At 42.2% G+C, this 12,093-nt stretch overlaps 1 protein-coding gene across 1 annotated transcript; it reads right to left on the reverse strand.

Moving 5' to 3' along the window:
* Positions 1-2,591: 2,591 nt before the first annotated feature.
* Positions 2,592-5,777, reverse strand: LOC147112541 (uncharacterized). Its single transcript, XM_085996216.1, has 4 exons — positions 5,666-5,777; positions 5,530-5,588; positions 5,352-5,444; positions 2,592-2,743 (listed from the first exon to the last, which is right to left on the reverse strand). The coding sequence occupies exons 1-4, from the start codon at positions 5,686-5,688 to the stop codon at positions 2,607-2,609; spliced, it is 312 nt and encodes a 103-aa protein (XP_085852342.1). The 5' UTR covers positions 5,689-5,777; the 3' UTR covers positions 2,592-2,606.
* Positions 5,778-12,093: the final 6,316 nt, after the last annotated feature.

Here is a 12,093-nt window from a genome sequence, read left to right on the forward strand (position 1 = left end):
TTTTCCTAACACCATTTCCCTGCAAATACTGATTTCTTTCAGTTCCACCCTTTCATCAGACCCTATGTTCCACAGTATTTCTGGGAGGTTATTTGTGTCCTCCTTTGTGAAGACAGAACCAAAATATGTATTTAGTTGGTCTGTCATTTCTTTGCTCCCCATTATAAATTCCCCCGATTCTGACTGCAAGGGACCTACGCTTGGCTTCACCAATCTTTTTCTCTTTACATATCTATAAAAGCTTTTACAGTCAGTTTTTATGTTCCCTGAAAGCTTACTCACATTCTATTTTCCCTTTCTTAATTAATCCCTTTGTCCTCCTTTGTTGAATCCTAAACTGCTCCAATCCTCAGGATTATTGCTTTTTCTGGCCAATTTGTATGTGCTCTCCTTGGATCTTATGCCATCCCTAATTTCCCTTGTTAGCCACAGTTGAGTCACCTTTTTGTGTTTTATTTTTATGCCAAACTGGGATGAACAACTTCTGTAGTTCATCCATGCGGTCTTTGAATGTTTGCCATTGCCTATCCACCGTCAACCCTTTGAGTGCCATTCCCCAATCAATCCTACCCAACTTGCTCCTCAGACCATTGTAGTTTCCTTTATTTAAATTGAGGACCCTAGTTTCTGAGTCAACTACTTCATTCTCCGTCTTAATGAAGAATTCGATCATATGATCGCTCTGACCCAAGGGGCCTCGTACAACAAGATTGCTAATTAATCCTCTCGTTACATAATACCCAGTCTAAGATGGCCTGATCTCTGGTTGGTTCCTCAACATATTGGTCCAGGAAACCATCCTGTAAACACTCCAGGAATTCCTCCTCCACAGTATTGTTACTAATTTGGTTAGCCCAATCTATATGTAGATTAAAGTCACCCATGATGACTGCTGTGCCCTTATTGCACGCTTCTTTAAATTTCCCTTTTAATGCTATCCCCAACCTCCGCCTTACTGTTTGGAGGTCTATATACCACTCCCACTAATGTTTCCCCCCCCCCCCCTCCTTAGTATTTCTCAATTCTACCCATACAGATTCCACCTCAGCTAATATCCTTCATTACAATTGTTTTAATCCCTTCTTGAACCAGTAATGCTAACCCCTCCTCCCTTTCCACCTATCTTTCCTGAATATCAAATACCCCTGGATGTTGAGTTCCCAGTCTTGGCTGTCCTGGAGCCATGTTTCCGTAATCCCAACCAAATCATATTCATTTACCTCTATTTGCGCAGCCGATTCATCCACCTTATTACAAGTGCTCCTCGCATTAAGACAAAGCCTTCAGGCTTGTTTTTTTAAACTTAGAATTATTATTTACTGTGGCCACGTTTGATTTAAACAGTTGATTTCTCCTTCCTATCTTTTGCTTTTATCCTGGTTTCCCTTTCCTCTGTCTCCCTGCTCAGATTCCCAACCCCCTGCCATTTTAGTTTAAACCCTCCCCCAGAACACTAGCAAACACTCCCCCTAGGACATTATGCTGTATCTGCCCAAATCATACTGGAGTTTCACTGCATCCTCCTCACCGCACACACCCACCCAGTTTTGTCTCGTCTGCAAACTTGGGAGATATTACATCTAGATCAATATATATTGAATAGCTGGGGTCCTAGCACCAAACCTTGCAGGACCCCACTAGTCACTGCCTACCACTGAAAAAGCAGTTTATTCCAACTCTGCTTTCTGTCTGCCAACCAGTTCTCTATCCAAGACAGTACCTTACCCCCAATCCCATGTGCTTTAATTTTGCACACTAATCTTTTATGCAGGACTTTAATCAAACACCTTCTGAAAGTCCAAATACACCACATCCACTGGTTCTCCCTAATAGTCAGTCAGTCATATTCTCAGTTACATTCTCAAAATTCCAGTAGATTAGTCAAACATGATTTACTTTTTGTAAATCCATGTTGACTGTCTGATCCAGTTACTGTTTTCCAAGTGCTCTGCTATTACATCTAATAATGGACTCTAGCATCTGCCCCACTACTGATGGCAGGCTTACTGGTCTATAATTGCCCATTTTCTCTATCACCAGTTTTAAATAGTGGGGTTACATTAGCTACCCTCCAATCCATGGGAACTGTTTTAGTCTATAAAATTTGGGAAGATGACCAGCAATGCATTTACTATTTCTAGGGCCACTTCCTTGATGTAGAATCAGGCCCTGGGGATTTATCAGCCTTCCATTTCCCCAACACCATTTCCCTACAAATACTGATTTCATTAAAATCCTCCCCCTCATTAGACCCTATGTTCCCCCAACATCTCGGAGGTTATTTGTGTTTTCCTTTGTAAAGACAGAACCAACGTATGTATTTAATTGGTCAGTCATTTTTGTTCCCCATTATAAATGCCCCTGATTCTGGCTGCAAGGGACCTACGCTCGACTTCAATATTTTTCTCTTCACATCAATAGAAGCTTTCACAGTCAGTGTGTGTTCCCTGCAAGCTTACTCACTATTTTCCCCCTTTAATTAATCCTTTTGTCCTCTTTTGCTGTATCCTAAACTGCTCCCAATCCTCAGGTTTGCTGCTTTTTCTGGCCAATTTATATGTTCTCTCCTTGGATCTTATGCTATCCCTAATTTCCCTTGTTATACATTATCTTACCACAATATGTACACAACAGCTAAGGACAGAAGCACGAAATTCAATATTATTCCAGGAATCCATTGCAATTGTATAGCCACACTGCGAAGCAAAGCTTGGTGTAACATGAAAGAGATAGCCAGCCGGATCTGAAAACATAGCAAAAAGGCTAGAGTTAGCTTAAAAACTGAATTCTTAATTTATTGGTGTACATCTGCTCTTTGCAAACTTGAAAAGGCAAACTTGTGCTTTTAGTTGGGGAAGAGTCCTTCACAAGGACTCTCCGGTGCACTAGTGGTAGGGAGGGGTCCATCCACATTTAAAAGATGGTTTGCCCCCATATTTTAATACAAGAAACATTTATTCCAGGGTGCAAATCTAGGTAATCCCATGGGCACATGGCTGGCAAGAAAGTGAAGAAAACACTCATAAGGAGGGTGGGAAAAAGTATAAAAGTAGGGACAAAAGACCAAGTGGTGTGGCATGAGAAGAACAAAGCCAAGGTCTGTAGGCCTGGGTAATACTGCTTTTTTGTTGCAACTATTGCTTAAATCAATTAGATTAAGCTTTCATTTGGAATGGCATGGGTTAATCAAGGAGAGCCAGCATGGATTTCTTAACATTAAATTGTGTTAGACTAACCTGAATTTCTTTGAAGTAACAGAAGATTGAGCAAGGTAATACAGTAGACATTGTATATATGGACATTTGGAAGGCATGCGACAAAGTGCCACACAGGAGGCTTAAGAAGATGGAAGCCCATGGAATTAAGGGGACGTGGTGGTATGGATACAAAATTGGCTCAGTGACAGGAAGCAAAGGGTGGTGATGGATGATGTTGCACAGACTGGGAGGTGGTTTGCAGTGGTGTTCCAAGGATCAGTTTTAGGTCCATGACTCATTGCAATTTTTAAAATATATAATCTAACAAGACTCAGGTGTAGGAACAGCATTATAAAGTTTGCAGATGAGGATAGTTATAGGCTTCAGAATGACAGGATGGTGAAATGGGCAGAAGCATGGCAGATGGAGTTCAATGCAGAAAAGTGTGATGTGATACACTTTGGGATCACTAATATGGAAAGGCAGTATACTATAAATGGCATGATTTTGAAAAGTGTATATGAGCAGAGACCTTGGTGTCCATATACACAAATCCTTAAAATGTGGCAGGGAAAGTTGGTTACAAATTAATATGGGTTAATAAAGAGGAATAGAATATAAAAAGCAAGATGATCATGCTAGAGCTTAATAATCACTGGTTAGGCCTCAGTTGGAGTTTGGACGACAATTCTGGCAGGAAAGGCATTAGAAAAGGGTAGAGGTGGTTTTCCAGGGATGAGGGACTTCAGTTATGGTGAGTTTGGAAAAGTTAGGGCTGGTCTCCTTGGAAAAAGGTAAAAAGAGGCAACCCAATAGAAGTTTAGAGTGTAAACAGGGAAAAAAATTCCCTTGAGAGAGTCAATAACTAGAAATCAGATTAATAGTAAAATATCAGAGGGGAAGAGGAGGAGAAATTCTCATTGAGTTGTTGGGATCTGGAATACTCCAAGGTGCTGGAAACCAACCCCATAAATAATTTTAAAAAGGAATTGGACAGGTACTGGAGGATGAGGAACTTTGGGTTATGGATAAAAAAAAGGCAGGGCTGTGGGACAAAGCATAACCAATCTTTGAAAGAGCAAGCACAGGCCAAAGGCTTCCTTCTGTGCTGCAAGTTTTTAGAGCCATACTGGTCATCCATAAACCAATGAATCTCTTCTCCATCCCAGATTTTCTTAACAGTAGTATTAAAGCAATCTAATTTGTCTGTGTCCACCTAAAACATGATTCAAGGCAAGTGCCAGGATACTCATTCATTGCAATTTCACTTTATATAATAATAAAAAAAAAAAAAAACACACTGCAGGATCACAAAAACAGAACAATTGCAATTTTATTGGAACAAACTCAGGTTACACTTCAGGAAGATCAACTCTAGCATCCTGTAACTTTATGTTCCTGCTTGCAGCTTCTAGTTTTCAAAGATTAGTCAGTGGCAGTTTCCTACTTTAGCAAACCTTCAGTCATCGCCCTTAACTCGTGTCCTCAGCACCTACCCAGGAGTACATTTCCCCCACGCTGAAAAAAGTGCTAACTGAAAGTTGAATTTTGGGGCTGCCCATTCTTGGGAGCAATAAATGATCCCCAGAAGTTAGACCTAAAATTAGAACAGGGCATCCTGACACTTGCATGCCAGAAATGATCAGTACAGTGCAAGGATTCAGCAAGTACATTAGGAGACAAAGTTTTTGAAAGTCTGGCTTTGGTCTTAGACATTATTGGAAAGCAAGAACCTGTTTAACCACTCAGTTTTCACCATCTCCTCACTGGATAAAAATCAGTTGGTGCCATTAAAAAAAAAATGTATCAAAAGAATTGATGGCAGCTCAAAACTTCACATCTAGATGTCAATAATAAATTGTTTTGCACCCCACTCTAGTGTTGTATGAATAAACTTCAATCTGCCAACTAAAAATTTTTTTTTTTTTTTTTTTTTTTTATTAAAAAAAACCCACCTCATTTAACGATGCACGACATTTACACAATGACTACACATCCAGCAAATGACAGCGATGGTCAGATTCGGGTACAATTGTAACTCGATTGTGGGACCCGAGACGGTGCAGACAGATGGTCCCACCACAACACCACTGGGGCCAGGAGCCGAGCACCGTCAGATGGAGACAGATTCCAGGATAACGGCAGTGAACTTACCCACAACGTTAATCTGCCAAAACTTCCCAGCAAGAAAGTCCTTATTCAGTCCAACCCAAAAGATACTGCCGCGGCATTCAGTCTTCAGAAAACCTGCAGAAACGAAGAAGAGCTCCTTCAATATTAAACAGGAGCGAATTGGGGGACGACACAACACCAGCTTTGCAGCGACTCTGACCTGGAGGCGCAGTTCGCAGCCACTCTTCAGGGTCGATCGCAGCCACCGACAGCATCCACCTGTGCAACACATGAACACCCATTAGCAAGATGGGAAATCCACCCAACCTTACAACTTGCACATGGCAAAGACTTACCCAAATAACAGGAGACGCGCCATAGTACCAATCCTACCCAGCCCGCGGCTTTTACTACTACTATTTTCCCCCAACAGCAGTGAAAAGCAGACGCGCTCCAAGTGAGACGATGAAAGAAACCCGGGGGCGCGCGCCATTTAAAGAGCGCGCCGGGCCCGGCTCAGCGTCACGCGCTCGTTAGCGGAGCGCGAGCACCTGGCGCTGATTGCAGGAGCCGCGCGTGCTTCAATGAGGCACTGACCAATGGTCAAGGAATATCCTTTGGGGGCGGGGGAAGAGTGCAATTAACAAGTCACCCGCCGAAAAGAACATTAGATCTGTCAGTATTTACACCTGCAGAATTTATTCTAATACCTTAGACGTCTCCTGCGGTGCCCACCCGTCGTGAAATGCAGCGTGCGATCCAGTGGTAAGGTTGCCCCAAACCTCCAGGATTGTCCTGAGTCTCCAGGAATTGAAGATTAATCTCCAGGACACTGCTGCCAGCAACCCAGGAGAAAAATCATTGGGGCATTAAACACATTTTTTTCATTTTCTTTTATCACTTTCATTTATTATAAAAATATTGGAGATGGGGTGGGGGGGAGGCCGTTTCACTCAGTCAAGATGAATCCAATTGGCTAACAAAGTCTTTTCCCTTTCCAATTGGCTAGGATGGCAGTGCGCCTGGAGGATGGACCAATGGCAGGTGTACTCTTTTTTAGTTGGGTGGTTAAACAAATAGATTGTAACTTAATAAAACATTAAATAAAACTTAACAAATGCAATAAAAATTTGATTGGCCGGGATGATGATGCACTCCAGTCCCTGCGGTGCCTACCGGTTGCGGAATTCCTCCAGCGTGCCGGCGGACACCGCGTGCTCCATCTCCAGGGACACCCGGGCGCGAACATGGCCGCGGAAGAGAGGCAGGCAATTGGGTTGAACAACCTCCTCCAATGGCAGGTGTATGGGGCCGGGGCAGTTGGAGGCAGAAGGTCATGTGATGAAGCCTCCAGGAATGGACCCAACCAGAGTTGGCAACCCTATCCAGTTAATACTTAATCGCTACCTCGGATAGGCACCGAGGCCTGGATTTTCATCCTGCTTTTGCATCCAGAGAGACGTGTAATCTGGGCACAAGCCAATTACGTGGCTTAAAGGATCGTGGAATTTTTGGCGTAAATGAGTTACACGCGTAACTACAACATGCCCAAATCTCCTCGATATTTTACGTCCGTCCATTAAACCCTCCATCTGAATGAATCAACACCCACAAGACTGCCACGCGCCTGGCTCTCAATTGTGAGCATCCTCCAGTTGCACTTGTTCTGCGGGGGTGGGTGCGGTTATCTCTTAACATTGTGACCAGATGTTCAGGCACAGCAGAAAAAAAAGTGCTTCTTCTGGTGTTTAATGGCAATATTTTGTGTTTTTTGAATTTATCCTCACTGAAACCTGCTCTGTATTTTCTGTTTCTTTGAATGAGTGTCAAATGAGTTCAAACTAAAATTTTCATACTTTAAAGAAGTATATGGTGTAGTTTTGGTGCTTTTCTTGGGCTTTCATTGTTTATGCTGATTTACGCACATTTTAAGTTCAGAAATATCCTAATGAGACCGGGAAGAAACTTGCATGTAACCTGACATCGGCAAAATGGGCACAACATTGGGCACATTTATCGGTCTAATCGCATTGTAATTACGTCCTTCTGCCAGTACTGTTACTATAGTGTCTCAATTTTTTATCTTCCAGCTTCTCAGCCTATACAGCAGAGAAACTCCTATGCTTCAAGTATCTACACTTCTCTGCTTCTAAAATTGAAGTCACTTTTGCTATTTAACTATAAATATAATATAAAACTAGCTTATATAAAAATAATGACAGCATGCATAACATCTGTGCCTGTTTCCACGCTGTAACTTCTGTGCACTTGAGTAATGCTCAGACTCAGGCCTGTGTGCATTATAACAACGTTCTACTGACTGTGCATCAAAGCTAGCAAATGCCTATCTCAGCTCATTAAGTGAAATATAACTGCAATGTTATTCTTGATTGTGCATTAAAGCTATAAAATGTCTGTCTTGGCTCATTGACTGAAATATAACTGCAGCATTATTCTCTGAAATTGCATAAGTATTTATAAAGGGACTTTTATCATTTTCCACTTCAGGTCTTTGGAGGTCAGGGTACACTACCAGATATTGAAAAACTTTATATTTAATTTTTTTCATCGTTAGCAGATTCGAGTTATACTGTAGTACTGCAGTTGATGCAAAACCCAAGCAGTATGAACCTATCCCTTGATGTGATGGCACTCTTTTTGCTTTTATTGCAGTCTTCAGTTAGATCACACGATTAAACGGGGTGTCTGCTGCTCTTCCAGCAAAATTATAATGGTAGAGTGGTAACAGATCTGAGGAAATTCTCAGCCAAAATCTTTGAGCACTCACCCCAATATAAACTTCTAAAAATAACATTTATGAAATATATACATCAAAAATTGAACAATTCTGGAAAAAGATCCAGAACATATCCAATCAATCTTTCAATATCTCCAACATCTTTCCACTGAACGCCCTGTAAGTATCAGGCTCCATTCTCAGAGGTAGAACCTTTCTATCCTCCCAAACCCGCAACCTCTACCACCTAGAAGGGCAAGGACAGCAGGCGCATGGGAACACCACCAACTCCAAGTTCACACATCATCCTGACTTGGAAATATATCATTGTTCCTTCATTGTCACTGGGTCAAAATCCTGGAACTCACTCCCTAACAGCACTATGGGAGTACCTTCACCACAAGGACTGCAGCGGTTCAAGAAGGCGGCTCACCACCACCTTCTCAAGGCCTTGCCAGCGATGCCCACATCCCGTGAATGAATAAAAAAAATCCTGATGTTTCTCCTCCTCCATGCATATGCAACCTCAGTGCTAGTTTTATAGACCTTTATTCATGCATGCATGCAGCATTAATGCAGTTTTTTGGGGGCTTCTATGCATATACAATATTCCATTTTGTGCAATTATTTTTGTGCATTGAACATGGATGCAAGTTTTAAAAAATATTTTCTATAATACAGTAATTGTAGAGTTATTACTGAAGTTTATTGGTATCAGCTGTTGGCATTGTAAGTGTTGAACTAACTGTGTTCATAATAGAATCTTATTCAGAAGTATAACATTTAGGGAGTAGATTGCCACCTAGTGTTGTGACTGTTTTGTTAGTTGAAGCATTCTAAAGGCAAATGTTCTGTAGTATGTGGATGGAGAAACTGTTGCTTTCACCTATCCCCACTTCAATTCAAAACTTCAGTATGCTCTGAAGTGTTTGCATAAGCAGTATAAACCTGTTCCGTGATAAGTAGTTATGAGGCGTGTTCTGGGCTTCACAATACAGTTTATGATATAAAATTCAACTATTTAGCTTCTATGTTTGGAGCATTTTTATTCAAAAGGAAAACATTTCTAATCTCCTGGCAAATTTTGATTATGCCTTTGGGAAATTTTTTGCTGTTATGGACCAGTTCATTTTAAGTGTAACAGCTTACCTTCAAGAGGTGTTGTTGGCCAAGAATTGCTCCATTATCTTGTTTGTGTTGAGAATGTATAATTTATTATATGACTATCAAAGACCTAAAAATATTTAATGAAATAGAAATGTAAGCTTTATTCTAATTGCAACACTTTTCTGTAGCCAATACAACTTGGGCTGATAGAAATTCATTTTAAATTCACAGTCATGGTATCCCTCCTGTCATTCTGGCTGAGTAGCTAACTCACAAATTCACAATTTTATGCACATCTAGTACATGTAGTACTGGTAAACAGATGGGCAAATAGCAGTTAAGGATGATGACTTAGTGGGTTAATTGCACTATCTAGTCTCCTAATCCATACTGACCATGAAGGTTTCAGGCTGCATTAGCCAGGGGCGGAACAAAATTGTTAAGATTCCTGAGATACAGTGACTTTCCCTGGGTGTGTCAGAAAGAAAGCTCCATTTTGCTTCAATCTCAATTTCTATATAATTTTTTTCAGATAAAAGTTCATTTTAAATTCACAATAGATTTTTTTAAAGCTATTCTTAGGTGCTTGGGTATGTGCAAACAAGTGAGACAAGTGAGCTGGCTTCCTGAAGTAAATTCATTACATGCACTCTGGCCAGAATTTGCTCAAGGGAGGCGGGTTAGGGGCGAGGGGCCTCCGAGGTGGGCGGGATATCCGGGAGGTCGGGTTTCCCGCAGACCCTGACGACTTTAATGGCAGGGCCTGATTTGAATGAAAGGCCTCGGATTCCCATCTGCAGCCAGCCAGATTGAGAGGCTGGCTGGCTGTGGGCGGGTAGGCCTCAGAAGCGAGGGGCTTGTCCGAGGGAGGGATCACCAGTGGGTGGGGGGGGGGGGGGGCTCGGCAATCAGCCGGGGTTGGGGATCGGCGGGGGGGGGGGGGGAAGTGGATCGGCCGGGGTCGGGGGTTGGAGGGGGGTGGAGAGAGAATCGGTCGGGGGCGGGGATTTGGGGGAGTGGAGAGGATCGGCTGGGGGGTGGGGGCTGGTCGGCTGGGGATCGGCAGTGGGGGAGAGAGGATCAGGGCCGGCCACTGGAGGATTGTGGCCGGCCTCATTTTGGTGGGGGGAGGTCTGGGGGTGGGGGGGTGATCGGAGGCCTTGTGGGGGGGTCTCTGATCACGGAGGTTGGGTATGGTCAGTACCCTGGATCCAGGAGGTAGGTATAAAGCCACTTACCTCCTGGATTCAGCAGTCCCCACCTCTGTTTAACTGCCGGGTTTCAGGAATTGTGTGAAACCCATCCATAGGCAGTTAAACACAAAATGGACGAGGGAACAAAGAGACTTCCAGCCACATTATAATATTTAAATTGAGGCACCGCCCCCTGACGGTGGGTTGGTCGCCCACCCCCCGTCCCGCCTCTGGCAAAAACAGAAGTGGGCGGGTTGGTGCGATCAGGTTGGGAATCCCATGTTTAACACTTTAATTGCCCCCATGCTACAAACTCACCCCTTTTTTTTAGGGAAAATTGTGGCCTCTATTTGTATTTGTATTTAACATTTTCATTTAGAAACGTGGAAGTTGCAGAAGCCTGTCAACCATTTTAGGGTTGTTATCAGACACAAGCCAATAGCCAAACAAGAGGCTATCACACTATCTGGATGGTAAAATTGATAAATTGCTTCCATGCATATTTGAAAAAGGACTGCTTTGATCTGCGATGTTCAAAGAAGCTGACATCTACTTCAAAGAAAGCCATAAGTATACCTGGGCAGCAGTCTTACAATGTTTAACACCTAATTTACCTGCCCATCTTTTGCAGCAGTGGACAGACCTTAAGCACCCACACAAAAGGATGCTAGGTTTGGATTCTGTTTTCTATATAGTTTAAATAATGATGTAAGACAAGCACTGAATTGCTGATTGTTTGATATATTCTATTGCTTCCATGTAATCTTATTCATTGTAAATAGAACTTGAATAGTATTTTTAGCCTGAATGATAGACTGAAAGTAGTGTTTTCTATCTTTTTGGAGTGGATGGGGATTCATAGTCGATATCATGTTTCAGGATTCCTGAATGTTTCACTAGGGATCTTAGTATGACTTACATTAAACTATTACATTTAAGTTAAATGTTGCTCTCAAGTGGTTAAATGCTCTGAACAGGAGGGCTGGAAGATAGGTATTAAAGCTAGCTGGGTCAGTTTGTGGAGTAATGTTAATTGCACATCACTCCAGTTTGAGAGAATAAGAGTCATTATTAATATCCCAGGTAAGAGATTGGGTTATTATGCAGAGATGACTTCTTTCCTGCGAGCCATGCAGGCTCATTATGTCCAGATGGCTTCATTCATTTGAAAAAACAGCAGTTGATAGTTTCTAAGGGCTACACCTAAAAGGCTGGTATAATTGGCAGCCCTACTAGTGAACCCCCAGACAGGAAGTGACTCAAAAGTCAAACAGCTGGGTTCCTGTCCAGCTAGGAACAAAGGACAGAACCATATGATCTGGACTCAGATCTGGAATATTTGGTGAGGGGAATAGACAGGAGGCAAGTATTTCTGAAGGATAGAGCTGACCCGGTCCAGAATAAACCATAATTATAAAGTGCTAACAGGAATAATGTGGCATGTTTTTAGAATTTTATTTTGGACAAGGGGTGATACAGAATCAAGTTGAAGTGCAATGCGATGTACAACAAATGTTTTTTTGTTTGTTCACTTAACATTGCAAAATTTTCTTGATTTGCTTTTCACCTCATCTGAATAAACTGCGAATCAGTCAACCTTTTGGAAGATTGGAGAAGTGCATGTGGGGACATAGGAACTGATTACATAGCAGAGACCAGAAATGCTGAAACTGAAAGAAGATCTGGAACACACCTGAAATATGTGACAGTGGGCATCTCACATAATCTCTAGTGTGAAATACTGCAG

The sequence above is a fragment of the Somniosus microcephalus genome, chromosome 9 (genome assembly GCF_052327205.1).
Source record: "Somniosus microcephalus isolate GS21.2 chromosome 9, FLI_Smic_1.0, whole genome shotgun sequence".
NCBI classification, from domain to species: domain Eukaryota; kingdom Metazoa; phylum Chordata; class Chondrichthyes; order Squaliformes; family Somniosidae; genus Somniosus; species Somniosus microcephalus.

Bases quoted from the DNA above. Each gene is read 5' to 3' on its own strand.
- LOC147112541 (XM_085996216.1), bottom strand. From the start codon at position 5,688: ATGGCGCGTCTCCTGTTATTTGG. The intron at 5,445-5,529 runs GTCAGAGTCGCT...TCGTTTCTGCAG, and splicing joins GCTGCGAACTGCGCCTCCAG to GTTTTCTGAAGACTGAATGC. The intron at 2,744-5,351 runs GTAAGTTCACTG...CTATGTTTTCAG, and splicing joins TTGGCAGATTAACGTTGTGG to ATCCGGCTGGCTATCTCTTT.